The 27,559-nt window shown below is 43.7% G+C and overlaps 1 protein-coding gene across 1 annotated transcript in view; it reads right to left on the reverse strand.

Annotated features, from left to right (window-relative positions):
• LOC148511740 (protein kinase C delta type-like) overlaps window positions 1-9,251 on the reverse strand; it is a 34,016-nt gene extending 24,765 nt beyond the window's left edge. The window contains exons 1-2 of the mRNA XM_088482935.1: window positions 9,238-9,251; window positions 4,640-4,813 (exon numbers count right to left, since the gene is read on the reverse strand). Of these exons, the coding sequence (XP_088339061.1) occupies window positions 4,640-4,762 (123 nt within the window). The 5' untranslated portion in view covers window positions 4,763-4,813; window positions 9,238-9,251. The remainder of the gene's footprint in view (window positions 1-4,639; window positions 4,814-9,237) is intronic.
• Window positions 9,252-27,559: the final 18,308 nt, after the last annotated feature.

The following is a 27,559-nucleotide window of genomic DNA, read 5'->3' on the forward strand; positions in this document are numbered from 1 at the left end:
GCATTTTTAAAAATGTTTTTCCTTATGTTCTCCTCCTGGGAATATAAAGGACAGTCATAGGGAGGACAAGGAGAACATACAGTGGGTAGGAGAACTGGTAATAAGAAGTATCACACTGTGTTATAGTTTATGGAACATGTTCTATAGTGTTTTTACAGTGAAGTTCTTAATACATCACACCAGTAAAATGTTTATTTTTACAATGACAAAAAAGGAAATAAATTGTTCTACATGCAAACATTGATAATAATTCAAACATCTAAAGCAAAACATTGCAATTAATGAATTACAGAAGGGCTGCACAACTATATTAGCTGTTATCAAAGGCACTGATCCCCAATCACTGGTGTCACTAGGAGGGTATGGCCCCTGTTATTTTGGTGTCTTTCCCTCGGATTGTTTCACCCAGTGCGGCCTGCACTGGGTGACACCAAAATAACAGAGCTGCTCTGCTATTTTGGTATCACCCCATCGGATGGTGTCACCATGAAGCCAGGACGCGGAGACAGGCAGGGGTGAGACTGTGGGCTGCCCCAGCAGCTGCAGGAGCGCTGGGGAAGCCCACTGTGTGCCAAGAATGGGAGGTGGCAACACCCTCAAGATTGGCACACACAAAGGGGCATGGCTTTGCTGGTCGCAGCCATGCACCCTTTCTGCAAAGCCATGCCCCCTTTCAAGAGTGCACACCTACTGTGTGCAAAATAACTCAGTCCTGCCGCACCAGGTGTCACCCAGGTAAGTGATGCATCTGTCCCCAATCTATAGGCCACATAAAACAGGCAAAGTTGCTTTTTGCTTCCTGCAGGAAGCAGGACAGATGCACAGACACCTGGTACAGAAATACCATTGTCTCCCTGTATCTGTCCTTTCTTGCATTCTGAGTCTTTCTGCATTCACCCACACAGCTGCAATGAGGCTTCTTGTAAGTCATGTCAGTAAGCAGCAAGAATGAATGAACTACACTGCGATATGCCACCAGACAGGCAACGGCTCCTTACCTGCCTGGCCGGGGGGTCTGCACATCATAGGCTGCAGTCTATGCAGCCCTCTCTTACCTTGCCATCCCAGTGATTGATAGCTGATGTCACTGGGAGATGGGGCTTAAGTCCGGCGGCCATGAGGGGTGGATCCTAAATAAGGGGCATGGCTTTAGCTTGGAGCTGCTAGTAGACAGGCTGGCCTTTAGGGGCTGCATCAGCTGCAACCCCTATGAGCCAAATAGGGCTGCTGTAATAGCAGGGGAGTGGCTCTCATGGGAAGCACTCTCTATGCTATTGCAGTGCGGATTGGTAGTCCCGGGAGGAGAAAATACCTCCCCCCTATGACTGCCTGTCTGGCTGTTATCAGCAGGGAGTGCTTCCAATGAGAAGTCACTAGCACTGCTAGCCTAGACAGTACCTGCGGGTGGTGGATTTTATTGGGGAGGGCTGCAGTCCTGCAGCCCCTAGGTAAAATCCGCCACTGCACCAGACTGTTACTGTTTTACAGGAGAGCAGTAGCGCATGCAGGGGGGGTTTCTGAGTTCCTAGAAACCCCCCCTGTGCACATACCGACAGCTCGACCCTTCCTCCGCACGGGCTGTCAGAAAACTTGCCATTCTGTTGCTTCAAGTGTCCCTGAGGCAGCAAACTTCTCTGCACTCCCCCTTAACACAGTCTGCTGCACTGTGCTCTCTCCACCACCCAGACAGTGACAATGGTGAGTTAGCTCTTCGAAAACCATGATGTTTGCCAAAGTAATTGCTTATAAATACTTCTACAAGAATGCCCTTCCAATACATCACTAGCCCTGGCATTATTACAAGTAAAGGAACTTTTTATTTTATATTTTCAATGTGTTTTTTTTTACCAGTGCTAGCTATATACATACAGTCAGGTGCATAAATATTGGGACATTACAGAATTTTCATATTTTGGCCTCTATTCACCACCACAATGGCTTTGAAATGAAACAAACAAGATGTGCTTTAACTGCAGACTTTCAGATTTAATTTGAGGGTAATTACATCCAAATCAGGTGAACGGTGTAGGAATTACAACGGTTTCTATATGTGCCTCCCACTTTTTAAGGGGCCAAAAGTAATGGGACTGTCAACTCAAAAGCTATTTCATGGACAGGTGTGGACTATACCCTCATTATTTCATTATCAATTAAGCAGGTAAAAGGTCTGGAGTTGATTCTAGGTGTGACATTTGCATTTGGAATCAGTTCCTGTCGACTCTCAATATGAGATCCAAAGAGCTGTCACTATCAGTGAAGCAAGCCATCATTAGGGTGAAAAATCAAAACAAACCCATCACAGAGATAGCAAAAACATTAGGTGTGGCCAAATCAACTGTTTGGAACATTCTTAAAAAGAAAGAACGCACCGGAGAGCTCAGCAATACCAAAAGACCCGGAAGACCACGAAAAACAACTGTGGTGGATGACAGAAGAATTATTTCCCTGGTGAAGAAAAACCCCTTCACGACAGTTGGCCAAATCAAGAACACTCTCCAGGAGGTAGGTGTATGCGTGTCAAAGTCAACAATCAAGAGAAGACTTCACAAGAGTGAATATAGGGGGTTCACCACAAGATGTAAACCATTGGTGAGCCAAAAAAAAACAGGAAGACCAGATTAGAGTTTGCCAAACAACATCTAAAAAAGCCATTACAGTTCTGGAACAACATCCTATGGACAGATGAGACAAAGATCAACTTGTACCAGAGTGATTGGAAGAGAAGAGTATGGAGAAGGAAAGGAACTGCTCATGATCCAAAACATACCACCTCATCAGTGAAGCATGGTGGTGGTAGTGTCATGGCGTGGGCATGTATGGTTGCAAATGGAACTGGTTCCCTTGTATTTATTGATGGTGTGACTGCTGACAAAAGCAGCAGAATGAATTCTGAAGTGTTTTGGGCAATATTATATGCTCATATTCAGTCAAATGCTTCAGAACTCATTGGACGGCGCTTCACAGTGCAGATGGACAATGACCCGAAGCATACTGCAAAAGCAACCAAAGAGTTTTTAAGGCTAAAAAGTGGAATGTTATGCAATGACCAAGTCAATCCCCTGACCTGAATCCGATTGAGCATGCATTTCACTTGATGAAGACAAAACTGAAGGGAAAATGCCCCAAGAACAAGCAGGAACTGAAGACATTTGCAGTAGAGGCCTGGCAGAGCATCACCAGGGATGAAACCCAGTATCTGGTGATGTCTATGCGTTCCAGACTTCAGGCTGTAATTGCCTGCAAAGGATTTGCAACAAAGTATTAAAAAGTGAAAGTTAGATTTAGGATTGTTTAGTTTGTCCCATTACTTTTGGCCCCTTAAAAAGTGGGAGGCACATATAGAAACCGTTGTAATTCCTATACCGTTCACCTGATTTGGATGTAATTACCCTCAAATTAAATCTGAAAGTCTGCAGTTAAAGCACATCTTGTTTGTTTCATTTCAAAGCCATTGTGGTGGTGAATAGAGGCCTACACATGAAAATTCTGTCAATGTCCCAATATTTATACACCTGACTGTATAATTGTATATATATATAATTGTATATATATATATATATATATATATATATACTGTATGTACAGTTTGTATGTGTGTGTAAAGGACCCAACACACAGAGCGATATAGCGGCTGATGCAATGGTTTTGAACGATATCGTCGCTATATCATTCCATGTGTGGGCATGATATCACCCGCTGCGCGCTCCTGTGGTGTCGTCTGTCACTCCTCAAGATCCTTCTGCGATCCCATGCAGTGCTATGTGGATGGGGGAGGGGTGCCGGCATATCGGGCTGTCGGCCACCGGATTGCTCCCTGAGTGGGGACCACCCGATATGTCGGCCATCGACAAGAGTTTTACTGCATGGGAGGACAGGACAGTGATATGTAGGGGAATGTGTTACTGCATAGTTGGGACATACTTGCCTACTCTCCTGGAACCTGGGGGAGGCTCTTGATTATTTCAGGCAGTCCTCCCACACCCCTGGAAGAGTAGGCATCCTAATTTAGTAGGCACAATGGGGAGAAACTTACCGGGAATCCACAGTCCGTCGGGAGTAGGCAGGGGTTAATGATGCAATTCTATGATATTTGCATCATTTGGCCCCACCCCCTATTCAAATGTGTGCAATTTGCATATTGTCATAAGGGGACAGGACCTAATGATGCTAATAGTCTGACCCTGCCCCCGTCACTGCCCTCCTGCATATTTCCATGTTAGGATATCCCATACTCATCACCTGCAATGTCCTCCCATTTATCAGCCCAGTAACTGCAGTCCCTCAGATAACCCCACTATTAATGATTATTGGCAAAGATCTGTGACATATTTAGGCCAAGTAAAGAGACAGGTCCCAGCACTGGAGTATACAGTATGTGGCAGGAGATACAAAATTGCTGTGTACATGAATATAAAACTACAGGAAGCAATTAATAGTTTGATGCTACAGACATACACTCAGGTACAACATTCAATTCTGTTGTTCATTTTCAATAACCTCTATATCACCAAGGGTGGTAGATATGGAAATGATTAGATGAGATTTGCTTTTCTAGGAAAGAAGAGTCACAGCAGAGGAAATTGAGGATATATGGTATATGTGTATATATTGAGCAATACAGAGATAATGACAGCAGTACCTTGGTCTGGAAAGCAAAGTACCCATGGATAAGGAAGGCGCTTCCCGATGCAAGTTCTAATATCCTCCTCTCCACAAACACCATATCCTCCTCGCCCTCCGCTAGCAGCTCTCTCTTGCTCATGACTTTAACGGCCAAATGGTGACTACCATAGGAATCTGCAGCCAGCAGGACCTAGAGGAAATATTACAGAGTCAGCCTCATAAGCAGTACAGGAACATAAAGGTAAATGCATTGTTGTTTCACAGTGATTGTGTATTAACTGTTGGATCACTGAAAAAGAAAAGACAGACCCATAAGAAGCTTTTGTTATGTAGGCACCCATAATCCCACACCCATAATCCAATTTCTCTGGGACCATGGATGGGAGGATAGGGGTCTGATCACCAGTTCCAGGTCTCCATGTGGGTCTGGGACAGGTACTTTGATATATACACCACCCTGCACCCCCTCTCAGCACCTTAATTGCTGGAGGAATCCCCGACTATCTATCGAACATGCCGTCAACCTGACGATGGTCGTCAGGATCGGCATGTTAATAGGTAGAGAGGTTGGGCTCCTGCACTGAAGACGTTCAGTGAACGTCTTTCAGTGCGGTGCCCGCACCTCAGCGACATGAAAGTCTGAATGCTGGACATTCAGACTTTCATGTCGTTAAATGGATAGACCCCTTTAAGGTGCATACACACTAGACGATATGCTCCCTGAGCGATATCGTCTAGTGTGTCCCCGGCAGGCTGTGCTCAATGTCGTTCATGACATTGAGCACAGCCGCTGAACGATATCATTAGCGATATCGTTCAGCGCCGGGCTCTCTCACCCATTCCCTGACATGCAGCAACCTGACGAGGTCGTCAGGTTGGCCTGCATGTCAGCCCGATGAACGAGGATGACGAATGACCCGCGGGAACGCGCGTCGTCGTCATCGTTCATCTTTTTTGTGTTAAACATGGACGATAAAGTGGACGACTGAACGATAACGATATCGTTATCGTTCAGTCGTCCACTTTAATCGCCCAGTGTGTACGCACCATTAGACAATGAATTGCACCTAGTTTTCCACTTTGCAGAAAGAAACAAAGTATCTGGGATATGCAGCTGCTCTAATGTGTTACTGTCTAACAGTGTAAGAGACAGCTCCTGATTGGCTACCCAGCTATTAACAATCCCTGCTCTCTGGAGCTTAATTAATTTTATGTAGGATCAGGGTGTAACTATAATTTTGAGGAGCCATAGCAACAGTTTAAATAGACTCCCAATACTTCTACAGAGACATCTCTCAGTAGCAGTTGTTCATTTTATGCTCAGTTTCCATTATAGCATACAGTACATCCAGTTCACATTATGCCACATGGTGCCTCAGTTCAAATTATGCCAAGGTGCCCTCAGTTCACATTGATAGGCACCTGCATACTGTACAACGGCTCTTGACCTTGGATGCTTTCTACCTCCTCTGTACGCCAAATCTACTGCACGTGAGTCACTATGAGGCAGTGGTCTGGAGGAAAGGGACAAGTCTACAAAGTACTTGCCATGGGCTAGAGTATACAATACACAGTATTGATTACGCTGGTATCATGGTCAATATTTTGTAGTCTGTCCATTTCTGTATTCAATACGGTCAGCTGTTCTTACTGCCCTATTCAGCACTGATGCCAATGTGAGCTGGGTGCAGGGATGTCTGGCCCCCCCAAGCCTCCAGACCCCATAGAAACAGCACCCCATGCACCCGCTATAGCTAAGCTCCTGCAGTCAGGTGATCCATGGAGTAGGACCATACATTCCATGGGGCAGATTCAATTAGCGGTCTGTTCCCCCAGGTATAGCACCCGGAGCTATTCAATTACAGAACCAAGAGCAGCCCAGACACCGCAAATGATGCTCATTCCTGCTCACACCTCTGGGGGGCGCAAACATAAATAAGCATTAACTTCATTGCTGCTCGTGGGTTTGTAATTAAATGACTCCGAGCACCTTACTAGTGGAAACAGATCGCGTGACTCAACCCGTGACTAATTGAATTTGCCCCCATGTGTTTTTATTCCTTCCCCTATAGATTACCACCCTCCCCCTGAATTTGATCAGACCAAGAAAGAATAAAGATGTTAGGTAACTATATATAATGGGAGCAGCATTTTATTCTTCAGTGGCGGTAAAACCTAATTTTTAGTCACAGGGAAGATTTATTTCTTTAGGATCAGGTGAAAGAAATCTAAAATCAGGGATAACATTAATTTCTTTATAATCAGGGACATGAATAATTTATTTAGTAACAAGGGTATCATTTATTTGTTTAGGGAACAGTTCTTTTGGAGCCCAGACATACATATACACACAAAACACTGACTTTCCTTACCTGAATCCCCACTCCTGCCGCACCCACTGCTGTCTGCTCCTCCGTCCTCCCAATTTCCCAACACCCACTGCAGGAGTGAGCTCCAGCCCGGCTCTGGCAGTGGGCGCAGCAGCCATTGAGAATCTGTCTGACTCTCATTGGCTGCTGAAACACAAATTGCCACCAGGTAGTACGAGTGTACTACCTAGTGCCGGTGGCGATGTGTGTGTAACTGTGTAGTGCAGACCGCATTCACTGCGGTCAGCACTACACTGATTGACTAGGGTAGACCTCCGGGGACCTGTACAGTGACGGGCAGTACCCCCTCGTGCTGCTGGTCACACAGCACCCAGGGCACAGGCCCCGACGGCCATGACCTAGTTATGCCACTAGGTGCATGTGCAGCCAGCAATTGCTTTCTATGGTGTATGTGCAGCAAGCGATTGCTTTTTATGGTGCATGTTTAGTCACTGATTGCTTTCTATGGTGCATGTGCAGCCAGTGATTGCTTTCTATGGTGCATGTGCAGCCAGTGATTGCTTTCTATGGTGCATGTGCAGCCAGTGATTCCTTTCTATGGTGCATGTGCAGCCAGTGATTGCTTTCTATGGTGCATGTACAGCCAGCAATTGCTTTTTATGGTGCATGTACAGCCAGCGATTACTTTCTATGTTGTATGTGCAGCAAGCGATTGCTTTTTATGGTGCATGTTTAGTCACTGATTGCTTTCTATGATGTATGTGCAGTCAGTGATTGCTTTCTATGATGTATGTGCAGCCAGTGATTGCTTTCTATGATGCATGTGCAGTCAGTGATTGCTTTCTATGGTGCATGTGCAGTCAGTGATTGCTTTCTATGGTGCATGTGCAGTCAGTGATTGCTTTCTATGATGTATGTGCAGTCAGTAATTGCTTTCTATGATGCATGTGCAGCCAGTGATTGCTTTCTATGGTGCATGTGCAGCCAGTGATTGCTTTCTATGGTGTATGTGCAGCCAGTGATTGCTTTCTATGTTGCATGTGCATGTTGCATGTGCAGTCAGTGATTGCTTTCTATGATGTATGTGCAGTCAGCGATTTCTTTCTACGATGTATGTGCAGTCACTGATTGCTTTCTACGATGTAGGTGCAGTCAGTGATTGCTTTCTATGATGTATGTGCAGCCAGTGATTGCTTTCTATGGTGCATGTGCAGTCAGTGATTGCTTTCTATGGTGTATGTGAAGTCAGTGATTGCTTTCTATGATGTATGTGCAGCCAGTGATTGCTTTCTATGATGTATGTGCAGTCAGTGATTGCTTTCTATGGTACATGTGCAGTCAGTGATTGCTTTCTATGATGTATGTGCAGTCAATGATTGCTTTCTATGATGTATGTGCAGTCAGTGATTGCTTTCTATGATGTATGTGCAGTCAGTGATTGCTTTCTATGATGTATGTGCAGCCAGTGATTGCTTTCTATGGTGCATGTGCAGTCAGTGATTGCTTTCTATGGTGCATGTGCAGTCAGTGATTGCTGTCTATGGTGCATGTGCAGCCAGTGATTGCTGTCTATGGTGCATGTGCAGCCAGTGATTGCTTTCTATGATGTATGCGCAGTCAGTGATTGCTTTCTATGATGTATGCGCAGCCAGTGATTGCTTTCTATGATGTATGCGCAGCCAGTGATTGCTTTCTATGATGTATGTGCAGCCAGTGATTGCTTTCTATGATGTATGTGCAGTCAGTGATTGCTTTCTATGATGTATGCGCAGTCAGTGATTGCTTTCTATGATGTATGCGCAGCCAGTGATTGCTTTCTATGATGTATGTGCAGCCAGTGATTGCTTTCTATGATGTATGTGCAGTCAGTGATTGCTTTCTATGATGTATGTGCAGTCAGTGATTGCTTTCTATGATGTATGTGCAGCCAGTGATTGCTTTCTATGATGTATGTGCAGCCAGTGATTGCTTTCTATGATGTATGTGCAGTCAGTGATTGCTTTCTATGATGTATGTGCAGCCAGTGATTGCTTTCTATGGTATATGTGCAGCCAGTGATTGCTTTCTATGGTGCATATACAGTCCCAAAGGCCTCACATTTATACTTCACAACACATTTAAAACCTAAATATGTATAAGCAAACAAGAGGATATTATTACATAGAATGGTTATGCAAAATCAAACCAGAGAGATTGCAAAAAAATTGCCCTGCAGCTTTTTAATAGCATCCAAATTCAGACATACAGTAACTCCCCTGTAAACTATTGGAACTTCATTGCTTACCTTTCCAAAACTACCCTGGCCTATCTGGTGGTAAAATGAAAGTCTCTGGATGGTTTCAGAGGCTCTAAGGCAGGATGACTGAGCACCGCTGGTTCCTAAAGGAATGAAAAAGTGACATTATAGAACATATCTGCCATACATTATAGACATACTTGACTACTTTTGAAAGGTAGTTTCAGGGAGATCACACACAATAGTAAAAAGTGCCGCCCATAGCGCAGCGTGTCGTTGAGGGGCATGGCCGGCACTGCCCAAAAGGCGTGTCTAGATCTACCTATGGGCATATCTATTGCCAATTGTGTGTGTTCTGTACCGAATTAAATTACAAAGACTTTATGTAAATACTTGGCATGTGACACTGTAAATGACCAAATATTCTGTATTGCTGACATGGAGGCAAATTTATGTCAGTACATTTCCATAGACACAGGGGCATAAGGGGGCCTTGCAAAAGTAAATGTGGACAAAATAAGAATATGCTCTCCCACAACCAATTAAAATTCTTCAACTTTCAATTTATGATGTAATATATAGATGGCCACACAAATAATTAATAACACTTACTATACGCTGACACCCTACTCCCCCCCACCCCACCGACATTAATATGTCTCTCCTCTGCCACATTGACATTACTAGATCCCCCCACAACACACACATACACACACACACATAAACATCCACATTAATAGATCCCCCCACACACATTCCCAATATAGCTTCTCCCCACACACACATATACACACATATTAAGATAGCACCCCCCACAAAAGCACACACACACACACATACATGCACACAAACACACACACACACACAGCCTGTGAATTGTGAAACACTCACACACAGCTCCTCAGGCTCAGACAGCTCAGCATCCGCTCCTCCTCCATCCATCCTTCTCGGGTATGGCAGGCTGGGCACGGAATCAATCTTGCCCAGCAGTCTGTGTGAACTTTGGCCGGTGAGAAAGGGTCCCCCTGGATTGCGTTGGTTAATCTGTCTCAGGGCACCGCATTATAACACATTTTCCTTTATAACACATTTTAACCCTTCACTGTGTGTGTTTAATATATATGTACTTCACTTTTTTATTTTCATTCTTTATATGCAGCTGCTCGTAACTATCTCTTTACATTGCACTTTTCTTACTATGGTGGTGCCCTGGGGCGGCTTGGCTGGGCCAGTTTTGGGGGGTCCTGCGCTCTGGATTTGAACCATAGTATGTTAGGGACCTACCCGAAAGAGGTTACCTGGATATGGTGGGTAGGCCCATAACCTTGGCCATGATTATGCTAAAAACCTCTATTGTTTGCAAAATTTTATTGCATTTATATATATTATTAATTATTTGGAGTTGTGCACCTGAGATTTGTCTGTTTCTGTGCCTGAACTTTGGCCGGTGAGTCAGCAGCTCTGTGCAGGGGGTGGACCCGGGAGGCATCTCCCTGTAGTAAATGGACTCCCTGCCCCTGCATCTTCACATATTGAAGCCCGAGCCTCGCCCCATTACATCCGGACTCGTGCATGCGCAGTCCGGACTTTCTGCAGTGCAGTGGGGAAAGCGGCGTATTGCTTATACCTTGTGGGGTAGCGGGAGCTCCCACCTTAATTTGGGAGGGTAAGCAAGCATGATTATAGATCAGTGTTGGCTAATCTTGACACTCCAGCTGTTGTGGAACTATATATCCCAGCATGCCCTGCCACAGTTTTAGCATGCCCTAATAGCAAAACTGTAGCAGTGCATGCTGGGTTATGTAGTTCCATAACAGCTGGAGTGTCAAGGTTAGCCAACACTGTTATAGATCATACTTGCCGACATTCCTGGGCAGCTTTCTGGAAGCAGCAGGAGGGGACTTGCTGCTCTCCTCTTCGAGGGGTGGGGCCAGATGATAGATGGCATTAGGCTCCACCCCCTTTACAGAAACCCCTCTCAATTCACGGGTTTGTGAGGAGGGGACAGGGCTAAATTATGCGATTTGTGCCATTTAGCCCCGCCCCTTCCCTACGGACCCGAAAATTCCAGGTAAACTCTCCCCATCCTGCCCACTTCACAAGGAAGTGGGCAGGATTTGGGAGATATGCCTACTCTTCCGGGGGTGCGGGGGGTTACCCGAAAAATTGGGAGCCTCCTGTGATTCCCGGGAGAGTAGGCAGGTATGTTATAGTTCATTAACTAAGGGTTTTATTACAGAATAAAACAACATATAAATCTGGACATACAAGTGACATGTAGATTTCTTTTCCTGTATCCTACTACCTACTGAGTGCCAAGTGCAGTAAAAATATTAATACTATTCATAGTAAAAATATACACACATAAATGCATTCATATCGAAACCCTTTATTTTGTTTAAAGATTTCCCTTTGTGATACACAGCAGTGCCAACAACATTTATGTTTCCATTACCTCTGTGTGGTCACATGACAGTGCTGCTAGTGTAAGCCAATCATAAGTCAGCGACTGGTCATCAGTGCTGCACGCTGTCATATACACATGTGCCCAGCTCTTGAGGGATGTGCAGACATTATTAAAGAGGTTATCAGGGCAGCTGACAGTAAAATAAAGCCTATTCTACTCTTGTCAGCAATAAAAATATTAGTAATAATCGCAGTCGTGGCAGGGCGCCTGTGCAGTGCCACATTAATAATGAGGCAGTCGGAGCAGGGCTGTCTCTTTCATTGGGCTTGTTGGGCAGTTGCCCAAGGGCCCGAAACTTCTAGGGGCCCACCAACCCACCCCCTTGCAGCCACGCGGGCAGTTGATAAATTAGTGATATTTTTAAAGCCAACTGCCTCCGCACTGTATTCCTCCGCTCTCCCTCCCTCCATCCCCCCCTTCAAAAGGGTGACGAGTGCTCTCCCCAGTCCTCAGCTCCGCCCAGGCCAGGCAGTTTGATGTTGCCTAGCCTTGAGAGCTGCTGCCGTGTGTGCTGCGGACCCAGAGGACCCATCCCGCTCTCAGTCTTTCCCTCTTTCCCGACTATGACCCGGCCGCAGGCACATCCACATACGCGCACGACTGGGGAGTTTCCGAGTACCTAGAAACCCCCCCGCCCGCTGATCCATCCAAGGAGCTCAGACAGGCTGTGTTTGTAATGTGCCGACTGCCTGCTTCCTGGACGCAAACAGGAGAAGCTGTTATTTGCTCTGGCTAACAGGATGCTGGAAATTGGAAATATTTTAATGAAATATTTGTCTTTTAAACAAGATAAATCATCTGGTTTAAGAGAGATTATACAAATATATATCTTTATTATCTACATAGAGGTTTATACTTTTCAGCACTAACTTGCACATTTGCACTGACAAAGTCTATAAAAAAATTTGTTTTCACACATACAATTGTATTATATATAGGTACTCATTCATTTTCCCACAGGTATACACTTATTTCACTGACACTATTTACATATTTATATATCTATTCTTAAACCTATTTAATATATTAGGACAATGTATATTTATTGTATTATTTATTAGTGATCTATCATATTATTTATTCTTGAGCACTGTTGTCGCTATATATCAAAGTCCACTCCAATAATATATTACAAATATAATCCATTTTTTTAGAGGCAGCATTAATATAAGGGCATGACTGTGCCCTTATAATATATTATATACACAACCCCCCCACCCCAAAAAAATAGTTTTTAATATTTATCATGACCCCCCTCCCTCCGTAGAGCCAAATTATGCCCCCCGTGTCTAGCCCTGGCCCCTCACCTACTTCTTGCAGAGTGCAGCAGAGCGTGGTGCAGGGGGAACTGATCATTAGTCCCCCCTGTTGCAGCTGATCTCTGCACACACAGAGACAGGGGCATTTTAAGAGAGATGGGGACCCATGTGCTGCCTTTGTTTGGGCCCCCTCCTCTCAGACAGCGCACTGAGCGCAGAAGATTCTGGCTTAATACCAGAATCTACTGCACATATGCGGGACTCCTGGAAAATGGCAGCCGCACCTTTTGCGCGGAGACCTCTTTTCTGCGCATGCACGGGTCACACTGATTTCTGCTGCAGAGCAGCACTCTGAAGATGGTGGAAAGGTAACTATAAACTACATATGGGTGTAGGGTTTACAGTGTGGGCCCCCCAGGACCCAGGGGCCTGTGTGCACTGCACACCCTGCACCCATTATAAATATGCCCCCTGCCTAGAGATCAGCTTACCAGTTCTCGGGGGCCACCTTGCACTTTTACTTTAAGCGTATGCACCCGAGGTGCCGTTTGCATGGCATTCTGTGGCGTGATATTGGGTGTGACGTCGGCGCTCCCAGGGGGCCTGAAGAGGAGGAAATCCATTCTGCACATGTGCAGAATGGATTTCCTCCATTACTCAAGGGGGATACAGACATGAAGCACTAGCCAGGGCCAGCTCAAGGCATGTTCGACCCAGTGCGGTCGAACAGGGTTGCCAGCCCATAGAGGGCGCACCCCTCCCAACCATTCCTGATTCCAGCGAGACAGTCCCATTTTTCGGGCACTGCCTCACTGTTCTACCCATGGGCCGAAGTGTCCCGCGGGCAGTTGGGCACCTTCACCGCCGCAGCTGTGCGGTGGTGCTGGCCCCAGAGAAGAGGAATGGATGCCACGGGCATCCATTCAGTGCAGGAAGAGGATTGGGGGCAGCCCAGCTACTGATGTAGTGCTGGGCTCGCCCCCATACTGACATTAACGGGAGGCGTGCCATACAGACACGCCCCCAAATAACATTTAGGGGGTATGGCCTATGGTAATTAGGCCATGCCCCATTTCCGGTTGTGCGCGGGTAAGTGGCGATAAATTACCATCCTGCACAGGGCGCAGCTCCCCCTGGAGCCAGCCCTGACACTAATGCATGAGATGTGACCTTGTCAGGTAACGTGCTCCTGGCTGTGGTCACATCTCATGAGTTAGTGCCAGGCAAGTGGTAACATTAGGACGAACGATTGGCCATTTGGTCTATCTGGCAACTGGTAAGCGCATACACACTTACCAATCATCACACGATGTGTCATATCTGATGTCACAACTGGGTGGACATTTACATGTGCCTGCCTAGTCATTGCCAGATTAAGGTCCACATAGGCCTGGAGCTGAAATTCATGAAGGTCCATTTATGTGCTGCTGAAAGAGGTGTGACCATCGCTGCAGGGGTGTTACTAGTGATGTAGAGGTATAACCAATGTTGTGGGGGTGTTGTCTGCACAGGGGGTGTGGCCTGTGCACTGGGGTGTGACTAGCGCCTACCTTTATAAAGCTAAATCGCCCTTCCCTCTTCGCTTTTATCAAGAGTGTAATGAGAGCATCAACAAATGAACAAAGGGAAACACTCCTTGTTAATGAGACCTCAAAACAAAAAAAATAAAAACGGCGCATAGTGATACCTTACCTTATTAATAGTTATACTGAGAATAGATTACACCTAGACACCATAGTGAGAGTCAAAAGAGAGTCACTATGGGCCTGATCCTAAGATGCTCGCAGTCTCGATTCCGTACGCAGTTGGCCACTGTTTAAATTCAATGCAGCCATCCCAGTCACACAGCGCTAGCGTTTCCTTTGTTAGCACTCAGACGCAGAACAGAATCGGATGCACGGTCTATGGACTTCAATGGACTTTCCTAGGAGATTACAGGGGAGGTGACTGAGAAAACGTGGGTGTAACACTGTAAGTGGCTGCATCATGCAGGAGGCCATACTCGGAAGGCAAACTATACTTGCATTAGGGCTGGTGCAAGTTGCGATAATGCGTCCGATGGCGCATCAATGGCCTAAAGACCCTCCAAGACAGAACTGCACCTCTACAAGATGCTTCAAGTGGGTGTCTCAGTAATAATTAAAACTACAGCGGCATTAGCATGCGCCTTCCATTGCCATGGCAACAGACAATAACATTGCCCAGTAACATATACATTCCAATATGAATATAGTCAAAACAGCTAATAGACATATTTTAAATAAGCAGTGTGTTATTATCGTATATCAAATGAAAAAAGCACAAATCTTTTTGCCCAGATTGACCCTACAGAGATTTTTAGCTTTTCTGAGGCGGAAGTAGATGCTATATTATATAAGGACAAATTTGTTGATGCTATCAGACCCCATGTGAGGATTTATACAAACAGTGGTTCCGTTTGAAGAAAAGGGAATTGGATTACCTATTCCATGGGATGACTTTATTGGATTATTACAAAGCCAAACAGATCCCAAGGAGTTTTAGGATCAGGAATATGCCCACGATAGGCAGATATAGCCTTCCATTTTGCCGTAAGTGGGTGGGAATTTTAACTAACTGTTCAATGGACCTCATTCTTTTAGTTATAGAAGAATCCACCAGAGAACTCGGTGATACAAAAGAAATAGTTTTAACCAGGAATTATTTCATATATGATAACCAGTTCTTTCTACAGAAGCTCGGATGTGCGATGGGGTCCAATGTGGCCCCATCGTACGCGAATGTATATATGTATATGGTGGAACAAAGTCTTTTTAGGCGAATTCCTGACATTTCTAACAAATGCTTTTGTACTGCAGATTTATCGATGATCTGCTGATTTTGTAGTCAGATACAAAAGACAAACTTCAGGGCCTTTTGGATGAACAAAACCGTTCGGTACAGCTTACTTATTTGATTGATGGAGGTAATATACACTTTCTAGATGTTATCATTTCACTTAATCAGGGTGTACTTAGTACTGACTTATTTGTAAAAGAGACGGACAGGAATTCTATTCTACGTCATGACAGTTTTCACCCTCTACCGTTACGCCGCGGGTTGCCTTATTCTCAATTATTGAAGGTTAGGCGCATTACTAGTGATTCGGTACAGTTACAAAAACAAATGGGGATCATGGTTGATAAATTCGTGGCTCGCGGATATGATAGGGGTGATCTGTCCAAATTAAAAGATTAAATCGTGAGTCTACCCAGAGAGGCTAACTTTAAATCTAATCGTGAACAAAAAGCGGGTACCAAGGTTATACCATGGGTTAACCGCTTCAACACTAAGAGCACTGATACTACTAAGATCGTGAAAGGTTTGTGTTCTGTAGTAAACACTGATAGTGAATTACCCACTTTGATGAATTCTAAGGTGATGCCTTGCTTCACTAGGGTGAGAAACCTTAAGGACTGTTTGGTCAAACTAGATGTAGCTAAAATAAAGGAAAAGAAAAAACCCCAACACTTTTTGTCCCAAAAAAATGGGTATCACCGTAGTTTAGGGTGCATTGCGTGCAGATCAGTCATTTGGGGGGATACCTTTAATCATCCTTATACGGTGAAGAGATTCTTTACTAATTCACCTGTTACATGTAGCACCATGTTTGTGATATATTTACTGTCTTGTCCATGTGGCCTTTGTTATGTGGGCAAGACGGGATGTCAGATAAAAGAGCGTATGGCCTTGCATCGCTCGGCTATACGTATTGGCCTTAATGCAGGTGTTAGCGAACAACCAGTGGCTAAACATTGGATAGCCCTTAAACATGGGGTACCTGATTTGAGGTTTAAAATTATTGAACATATTCTTCTGAGTATCCGAGGGGGCAATAGGGCCAATAGGCTTTTACAGGCTGAGTGCCGCTGGATCTTTAAATTAGATACTCTGGCCCCCAAGGGGTTAAATGAATCCCTTGGGTTACAGTGCTTTTTGTAGAATGTAAGTCTTTAGCTGTATCTTGCATCGTATTATATTATATCTTTGTAGATGCGCTTTGGGTGCTTTTTTCATTTGATATACGATAATAACACACTGCTTGTTTAAAATATGTCTATTAGCTGTTTTGACTATATTTATATTGGAATGTATATGTTATTGGGCAATGTTACTGTCTGTTGCCATGGCAACGGAAGGCGCTCAGGTGACCGGGCGGCGTTGGTGTCCTTGCCCTATGATGTCACGCAGGCTGCGACTCCCTTCGGTGAGCGCACGCTATGTGTGACGGACGTGGGTGGACACCGATGGGCCGGTTCACCTGAGTAAGGTAATTTTAATCATATGTGTGTATATATTTGTTTGAGGGTATTTGTGTTGTTTGTATCCCAGACGAAGGGCTTGTGCCCGAAACGTTGGATCATGGATTAAAATCTTTGTGATTGTTACTGCAAGTCGTCGTGTGCTGCCATCTTTTCTAGAGCTATATATGACCTGGTGGTCCATGGAAGGCACCGGCGCCATTAACTTCTGTTTCTAGTGAGTGTTGGGACTGTGCTGTATTTTTTATATATATATATATATATATATATATATATATGTGTGTGTGTGTATATATATATATATATATATATATATATATATATATAATTATGTGTATATATATATTAGTGTTCCCCATGTTCTAAACTCTAGCCAGACAAACAATATACACAAAGGACTGCAGGTACAGTGGTTACAAAACAGCATAATCAATTGACCAATACCCACAATATATATTATTCAATATAATACAGAGCAAACATAAAATAGATATCCTAAAACTGCCTCCACACTATCATTGTATCCTGTGGTGATGAGAGAGTCAGCCAGCATCACAGTATACCTTGATGTTAACCAGCTCAAGTTTATATTGCATGGAATACTCAAATTCAGGTGCCTTGATGTAGTGTACACTGCCTTCAGTGTTTGTGCTCAGTGTCGTTAATGACACTGAGCACAAACTGTCGGGGACACACGGGATGAGGTTCGTCCAGGGCGCACATCGTCCCATGTGTACGCACCTTAAGAAGTGATTCTGGGATACAGCATACTTATCACGTGAGTTCCCCAAAGATTGGGTTGAACATTGGATGCCAGCTATCCGTGGACGCGGTTTGCTGTACCGCTACTGCCGGATTCCCCCTCAACAACACATGGGACAGTATCATCATTTGTACAGGTATTACCTAGCGCTGTGGATTATTCACATTAAACGTGCTCTTATGGAATTCTATTGACTTAGTGCATGTACCATCCTCAATATACCCCATATGGAAATCGTTTCCTATTAAGGAACACTATTATAGCCTTCACTTGTTTAGGGGTTCGGACTCCAGGATTAATTGATCATTGAAGCATCACTGCATGTTCATTTGATTTTACATTGTTGCAATTCGCTATCATAAGCTGTTATTTTTAACATTGTTTTTGCATGTGTCTATTTTGTTAATAAATGTTGCATTTTGGGGAATGTTGAATTGTAAATAATGTAAGAGATTGGTGTGAGAACAAATTGGACTAAAACAGTACAAGATACCTTGACCCTAAAGTTCTGTGTGACCCTTGTGATCCCGCAGAGTAAAAGCTCCCCCATGTTTTGGGGATAGCAAAAGCTGGAGAATTAAAAACATTGTTTACTTTTTTTCTTGCCTCATACGTCTGCTTTAATGGTAAACACAGTAATGATTAATGTGGCAGTTCTGTATTTTATAATGCACTCTTCTATATTAGAAACCAGATTGACTTCTATATATTAAATAAACTTGATTTACAGGAATAATTTATAAAAGTTTGAATTCAAATTAGGGATGGCCATCGACCATCAATGTTTTCAAAACATCGATGGTGGTCACCTGATGTTAAACAGTTTTGGCACCAATAGCAGAGAAAAAATGGCTCTCTGCCATCGATGGAAGAGTGGGAGCCGATGTTTTTTTTCCTACCCTGACAGGATGGAGATTAGCCACGCCTCTTTGCACCCGCTAAGCCCCACTCCGATTTTTGATGCAGCGGTGGTCATCGAGGGGGTGCAAACCATCGCTGGTTTACCATAAATGGTTTTCGTGCCATTGATGGTGATCACCAATGGGCCCATTGATGGTAACCATCGATGGACATCCCACCGATGGACACCTGTGAAAAGTCTTTGTAATTGAATATGGGGATAAGTGAAACAGGCGAAAATTACGTCATCGGCGATAAAGTGCATTTTATTAAGTTTGCAAAAATCTCTAAAAAACTTTCTACACATTGTCATTATGGGGTATTGTGTGTAGAATTTTGAGGACAAAAATTAATTTATTCTATTTTGGAATAAGGCTGTAACATAACAAAATGTGGAAAAAGTGATGCGCTGTGAATACTTTCCGGATGCACTGTAGGTTATAAACAGTATAAATACACTTTCAATAAGAAATTTAAACATATGTGAAATAAATGTAACAGCCTTTGAGTGTCAGACAGCCATTCGATTTCAGCGGTTTAGCCTCTAGTGCAAGTGACTAAAGTTTCCTTGCCATGAGCAGCTCACCATAAGCCTCTATATCCAATTACATCACCCACACACCCAACCTGAGTATCATTGCTCCAAACCTGAGCTCTTATGTGTGGCTGATTCAAAAGAGCAGCTCCATGGCACAGACAGATAGCACAGTCATTGTATTACACATTAGCAATACTTGTTGTGGAGCTGATCCTGAGTTGGGAGCAAAGCAAGTAACTGTGCACCTTGGTAAAACCATGCTGCACTGCATGTTGGGCAGATTTAAAATGTGCAGAGACTTAGGCTCGTATTCAATTAAACTGCGAAAACCCGTTATCGGCGATAATTTATCGCCAATGGCGTAATTTTCGCCTGTTTCACTTATCCCAATATTCAATTACAAAGACTTTTCACAGGTGCGAAAAGTCTTTGTTAAAAAAATGGGGATGTTTTCACCACTGTTTAGGTGGAGAAAAAAAGTGCAGAACTGGGGTTTAAGCCTGCAGCCTTTGTAATGTCCCCTTAAAGTATTCTGTGTCAAAAAATGTTTTAAAAGTTTCCTTGAACACCCCAAAAAAGGTACTTTAATTGTAGGTGAAAAAAAAAATTTCTGGGGACAAACTTTTAAACTAGTGGAATTGATCGCAGGGGCGGGGGGGGGGGGGGGGGTTCCCAAGTATGCGGCAGGTGCATTTTTTAAGAACTTTGTGAAGAATTTTTAAAAATAATTTTAGGGACTTAATAATATGTTTGCACCCATTTTCATGTACCCCAAATTTGATGGGCATAGTTATTTTTCCCCAAAAAAATAGCTTAGTGCTATTCTTCTACATTTCTTCACAGGCGCATTTATGCACCTGCCGCGACTATTTAAAAACCAGACTACCTTCCTCAGGCCAAATCAGAGGTACCCGTAGTGATCCCCCATGTCAGACTATCTTTAGGGGGGTGCCAGGATGATTTCCCGAAAATTGACAATACTTTTCGATGCTTACCTTTCTGCCGGATCCTAATTGAATACTGGGATAAGCGGGCACTCATCTGATACCTTATCACAATCTCTGACTTTTCACCTCTAATTGAATATGGCCCTTAGGGGCATATTCAGTTAGGTGCGAAAAGTCCCGTACTTTTTGCATGCCAGACTTTTCGCCGACATCGCAGGTTTTCCATGCGAAAAAGCATCGTGCTCATCCCTGCTTATCCCCGTCTTCAATTAGAAATCGACAAAATCGGGACCTGGCGAATTCGGACCTTGCGAAAAGTGCTGTCAGGTTTGTGGAAATCTGCCTGACACCCCCCCAAAAGATGCACTGATATTGGGGATCACTATAGATACCCCCAAATAGGCCTGCTGAAGGTATTTGGGGTACTTAAATGCTCTCAATAGCTGCTAATTAACTTCTTTGCACAAGTGGTGAAGAATAGCATTTCAGCAAATTTGGGGTACATGAAAATGGGTGCTAGCATATTTTAAAGTTTCTGAAGTGAAGTTTTAAAAAACTTAGAAAATCCACCTACCGCAACCACCTGCAAACTTAAAAACACCTGAGGCATACTTGGGGACCCCCCTGGAGTCTATTTCGCTAGTTTTTAAGTTTGGCCCCCAACTTTGTACTTTTTCAAAGTAATTTTTTGGGGTGTTAAGTATTTTTTAAACTTTTTTTTGACAGTTTGTCTTTGGGGGGCTGTCCCAAGGGTGCAGGGTGGTTCACGCAATTTTGCACCCCAAAACCCTAATTCTGCACTTTTTTTCAAGAGCTTTCATAGGCAAATCTTTTTCGCCTATTCCAATGCATTGACTTTCCACACCAGTGAAGAGACTTTGGAATTCAATACGGGGATAAGTTTTCACCTGCCGAAAAGACATCACTGATGAAACTTTTCGGCTGAAACAGGCTTTTCGCACCTAATTGAATATGGCCCTTAGATGGGCGTGTACACACTCAAATCTAAATTGCAGTGTAAATATAAAGCTGTCCAGCATTTGTGGGCTACATGCAATAGCAGCCAGTATTTACCCTGCATGCATACAAATATATAAATGTATTTGCACCCCTTGCATTGCAACATGGTTTGTTCCAGATACAAAGATACTTGGTTTTTATTTTGTTTTTACTCCCAACTCAGAATCATTAAATATTGGGATGTATAAGCATTCTCAGATTGACCAGCAAGGTAAATAACAGTAATTTAGATTTTGATGCAGCTAATTTAGTATATTACAAATAAATTCTAATAAATGTATTTTTAAATATTAGTAGATGATATAGAGGCCTCAGCACTTCTCTAATGTGGTACAGCGACCAAAAGACATTCACAGTGTTTATATGAATATAGTTTGTATGTGTGAGTTTCCCTTACTTCTTCTCTCTGCATCTGCGTCATGTACGTTGCTCATCTCCCTCTCAGCTCCGCTCTCACTCTTCTCATCCGAGCTAGATGGTAACTTTCTCCATCTCTTCTTATCATTTCTCTTGATGGATCCCTTCTGCTCTTCCTCATCAGATGAGCTGGAAACCATCCTCCTCTTTCTGGATTCTCCAGCCCCGATCCTCTCCTTCTCTGAGCTAGATGGTAACTTTCTCCATCTCTTCTTATTCCTCCTCATAATAGCTCCCTTCACATCTTCCTCATCAGAGGAGTTGGAGCTAATCCTCCTCTTCATCGCATCTCGAGCCCCACTCCTCTCCTCCTCTGAGCTAGATAACATTCTCCATCTCTTCTTATTCCTCCTCATGATGGACTCCTTCACATCTTCCTCATCAGATGAGTTGGAAACCATCCTTCTCTTCATGGCAGCGTTCTCCATCTCTGCATCCACAGCTAACGTCCAACTGTCACTGGTCTGAAAGTAAACAGCTCAGCTGTCCTGGCGGCAGCCGCATGCCTCAAAAACAACATGTGGCAGTTACTTGCCCATATCACTGTGCTGTATATGGTGTATGCTGGATGTGTCTATGTGCTTGTAACATCCATTGTGAGGCATTGGTGAAATGACAACTGGATAACATAGGGGTTTCCTAATTTATGGTGTGGAAGTAATTTTATCAATGTAAATTAATCATATGAAATGATGTTTATATTTTTATTTATAACAATACCAACTAGTTATTGGAAGAATAAACAACCAGGTGTCAGTACAAATAATGTTATATAGCAAGTGAGCACAGTAGGGGGAATTCAAGTAGCCACGCAAAAAAATTAAATAAACAGTTTATCATGGGAATATGTACTTATTGCACAATCCTATTAGCTGCGACTTTTCACAGTTGTGAATTCTCCATACCATTTGCTGCAAAAAGTTTTCACCACCTCCTAAGTAGTAAATGTTGTGCAAACCCCTATTTTTAGCTAAAAATGTAGAGACTTGGTTCAGAACCCCATTTTCACCTTTTATTAGGACCACTAATACACTTCTGTAATGTTATCCTATATCACTTTGCCTCTTTTGGGGTGCAGGCATATTTCCCCATTTTCACCTATATTTATTACTGGTAAAAGCAGAAAAAACATTTGCGCTAATGCCACTTCTCAACTTTTGGAATTGCTCAAAAAACAGGTGCGCGCATAGATGCGATAAGCAGAATTGGCACGTGAAGGGCGCAAAAACTCAGTGTGTGAATAGATATTTCATTAACATGGCTAATTGTAGCTAATTTCTGTGTTATAGGAATTTCTCCTAAGTTTGTAAAAGGCACAAAGTCATCCCTCACAAATCCTGTTATCTTCCTGCACTGTGGGTCTGATTCAGCAAGGAGCGCAACTGCGAATACGCACGCAATCTGCCGATTGTTATTCACTGCGCATGCATACGCATTGCAGTGCGCGAACGCTCCACAGCGATCGGGACTGGAAACGTAGTGGCTATGCAGACCCATCGCAGAGTGGTTGGCAGGAAGTGCCGTTTGTGGTTGGGGAAATGCAGGCGTGCCAGTACATTTGGATGCCGTTACAGGGGCGTGCATAAATTAGCCACTGCAACGGCATACGCAGCCTGAGGACTCATAGTGTGCGATGAAGTTAGCAATTTCTGAATAAGTTCAGGCCTTGTGCAAGTGTGCGTGAGGCTATGATGGTACTCCATTGTACCGATGGTTTTGCAGTCTTGCTAAACATTACCGATGTGTGTAAGGTAAAGTGGGCGTCCTTATGTAGTGCTGCGATGGAATAGCGATCACAATTAATTCGCATACTATCACAGTTGAACTGCGTGCATAATCGCTATTACATACACAGGTGCAGTCCATAGTGAATCAGACACTGTGTCCTGCAATTTGCAGATCCATTCTTATTGTCTCTCTGTATACTTTATATACACCAGGGATAACACGATCTTAATATTACAACTTCGGAACATTACTCAGTGCTACTGATACATTGCTACTAAATATGAGCAACTCTCTTGTAATTCAGGTCCCTGAGAGCTATGGTTCAACCAGACCATAAAATACTGGAAAATCACTATTTTGCAGGTGAAAATTACACAGCAGTGTTATACATGTTGTATTACTTTCTGTTAGTATCAGATGACTAGCTATGCATTGGATTGCCATATAGATGTAAGATAGGGGTTTCTCCTTATCTATCAAAGCCGCTGACAGCTTTCGCTGGGTCTCTATGGCGTAGGCTTCACCATGCAAAGCGGAGGGAGCTCTCTTCCTATCGCTATTTCCATCTCTGGAAGGTTATAGCAGCGCATCCTTATAGGAAATAATACTGTATTATGTGTCTGTGTGTATATGTGGCTGTGTGTGTGTATATGTGACTGTTTGTGTGTATATGTGGCTGTGTGTGTGTATATGTGACTGTTTGTGTGTATATGTGACTGTGTGTGTATATGTGACTGATTGTGTGTATATGTGGCTATGTGTATATGTGGCTGTGTGTATATGTGGCTGTTTGTGTGTATATGTGGCTGTGTGTGTGTATATGTGGCTGTGTGTATATAACAACTGTAGTTATTCATAGGTTTATAGGTTTTGATGCTGCTGATCTGATCTAACATTGTTCTGTGCTAAACTTTGGACTTTGGAATGTAATTTAGGAACTTCTCAGGTGACAGTTATTGTGCAATGTACTGTACTAGGATGGTGATCCATTAGCCCAGACAACACAAGATTTCTAGAGAGGGGTATGGACAGTCCATGAAGATGGCATAATTAGCACTTAACCAGCTTTAATATGCATGACACAAAGTGCAGTATACAGTTGTGTCCTGTTACATATTGCTCCATATGCCATGTAGCACGCCCTTCTAGTCGCGCTGTGCCACAGGGTATTGAGTTGCATCATAACGTACTGAAGCACTGGAAAAGCCAGAGAGTGTAATACAACTTTCTGTCCACCAGATGTCGCTTTTCCTAAACTGCACTGCACATGCATAAAAAAAACAATGCAATGTCTTTAATACCGCTTGCTGAGTGATTGACAGAACCTGTAATTCGATACGCTATAGTTGTCATGAATCGAGAGCTGTAATTGACTGTGTAATAAAGGATTAAATCATTCAGTGTGCGAGTCCTGAGTACACTTTTGAAAAACAATTTGTAAATGTGTTCTGCCATAGGGATACAGGGCCTAATTCAGCAAGGATCGCAACTGCTAAAGTGTATGCAGATGGACGATTGTTATGTAATGCGCATGCAATTGCAGCTGCGATTGCATCAGCGATCTATGCTGAATCAGGCCCACAGTCAGTATCCCGGCGACCGCCGAGATGTCTTTGGATTACAAACTGACTATGCATTTTCTGCAGCACACTTGTGGCAATGTTGGCACTGCTGTGCCACTAGGAGCAAGTAGAACATGATGCTAATGGCTACACATAACTACTGTAAGTGCAAGTTACTGCTGTGTGCAGCGTTCACACAATGATGGCATGCCTGAAATATTAACAGTGGCGTATGAAGGGCACTCAATAAAATCATCACAGAACTACAAGTCTCAGCCCAGAAAGAGGTATCTTTAAATTCCAAACTGACTTTGCATTTTATGCAGCACACTTGAAGTGATGTCATTACTAATGTGACACTAGGAGTTTGTACAACATGTCGCTAATTGGTACACATCAGTCACTGCAGCACTGTAAAAAGTGGTGTTGGGCACTCACACTGTGATGGCATGTGTTAAGGTGCCTACACACATAGCGATGTGCTCATGATCCGACATCGTTCCTGAACTCCTGAACTCTCCCCAGGAGCTGTGGGCACGATTTGGTCTAAAAGCTGCCAATTTGATACACAATCTCACAATCTATCGTGCACTGAGTCGGAAGTCCAAATTGTGAGATCGTGCACGATAGATCGTGAGCTTACCAAACAACACACGAGGATCTTCATGATTGTTTGGAAATTTAAATAATGGGCCGGGCTATCTAGGGGGTATAAAAAGCATATGCCATTTTAACCCCGTGCACTTTCTGCTCTGCTACTAGTGAGGCTAGGTGTATACCTGCTGAACCCTATACATTGCTACTGTGCTCTGCTTTGTATTTGCTTGCCTTTTACAAAGTGTGTTTTACCTGCAAGTGTGTGCTACATGCATTTTATCCTGAATTCTGTGCTGATGGATCCCTATCAGTATAGAGTGTTGGTTGTCCATGCTGGGGGTCAAGGTGATTAAGGAGAGAGCCCAGCGAAGGAGGAGAGCATGCTGGACCAAGGAGTGACTGCTGCAAAGGGATACTCGCTCTGACATGTCCCTGCTGATGGAGATCAGCTTTATCACCAAATTTTATCAGTCCCAATAGGTAGGCTGCTGTATGCTATACGGTGGATCAGATTCCAGATTGAACAGGCCAATACACACATGGCACAAGTACAGATTATGGCCCCGGCTTCCATCAATCTGTACTTGCGCCATGTGTGCAGTGACCTTGTCCAATCAGCATCATCACCACCGTATACCATACAGTACCTATTGGGAGCGATAAAATTTGGTAATAGTACAGGCAACAATAATAAAATAAAGATTACATTTTCTAACAATGGGGCAAATCATCCTCTGCCTCCAGCAGAGCAGTGTAAATAGCCTGGCTTGTGGATGGGGTACTGGGTGGGAGAGTAGCCTCCAACTGGGCTGAAGGGGGGGGGTCACAGAGGCGGTTGGGGCAGGTGAGTACATAAGAGGGTCTGATATATATGTAATCATCAGCATACACCAGCCGCTGGAACTCCTTCTGTGTTTGGCCATTCATTTGGCGCATAGTGCTATTTATATGTGACGTGAAGTCATCTATGTCATCAGGTTGTTTTTGGATGATTCGTTCCACCTGCTGCAGGAATATGTCCTCTGGCTCGGTGTATTGCTGCTGCTTTCTCCCCTGCCTTTTTTTATTCTTTGGGGAGGTGCGGAAGATGTTGGGGAGGTTGGATGGTTGGTGGGCATGAGGATAAGGTATCCACCTCGCTGTCCCCGATCAGACCGATGTCCGGAGTAGAGGACAAATCTGACTCTTGGGTGGGAGTCTATATAGGAAAAAAAATTTGAAAAAATATTATATATGTCATGTTTTAACTAGGGGTGTGCACCGGCCACTTTTCGTGTTTTGTGTTTTGGTTTTGGATCTGGATCTTTCTTCGTGTTTTGGATCTGGATTGGTTTTGCCAAAACCACCCTTCCGTGTTTTGGGTTCTGGGTTTTGTGTTTTGGATCTGTATTTTTTTGAAAAAAAGCATAAAAACAGCTAAAATCACAGAATTTGTAGGTTTTTCTGCTCCTATGCTATTATTAACCTCAATAACCTTAATTTCCACTCATTTCCAGTCTATTCTGAATACCTCACACCTCACAATAGTGTTTTTATGTCCAAAAGGTTGCACCGAGGTAGCTGGATGACTATGCTAAGCGACACGAGTGGGTGGCACAAACACGTGACCCATCTAGGCGTGAAACTGCAGTGGCAGACAGGATGGCATTGAAAAACTAGGCCCCAAACTGTACATAATGCAAAGAAAAAAAAGAGGTGCAAGATGGAATTGTCCTTGGGCCCTCCCACCCACCCTTATGTTGTATAAACAGGACATGCACACTTTAACAAACCAATCATTTCAGCGCCAGGGTCTGCCACACAACTGTGGCTGAAATGATTGGTTCGTTTGGGCCCCCACAAAACAAGCTGGCAATTAATCTGTCCCTGCACAAACTGGCTCTACGGAGGCA

Source organism: Taudactylus pleione, unplaced genomic scaffold (genome assembly GCF_031769625.1).
Source record: "Taudactylus pleione unplaced genomic scaffold, aTauple2 ptg000296l, whole genome shotgun sequence".
NCBI classification, from domain to species: Eukaryota; Metazoa; Chordata; class Amphibia; order Anura; family Myobatrachidae; genus Taudactylus; species Taudactylus pleione.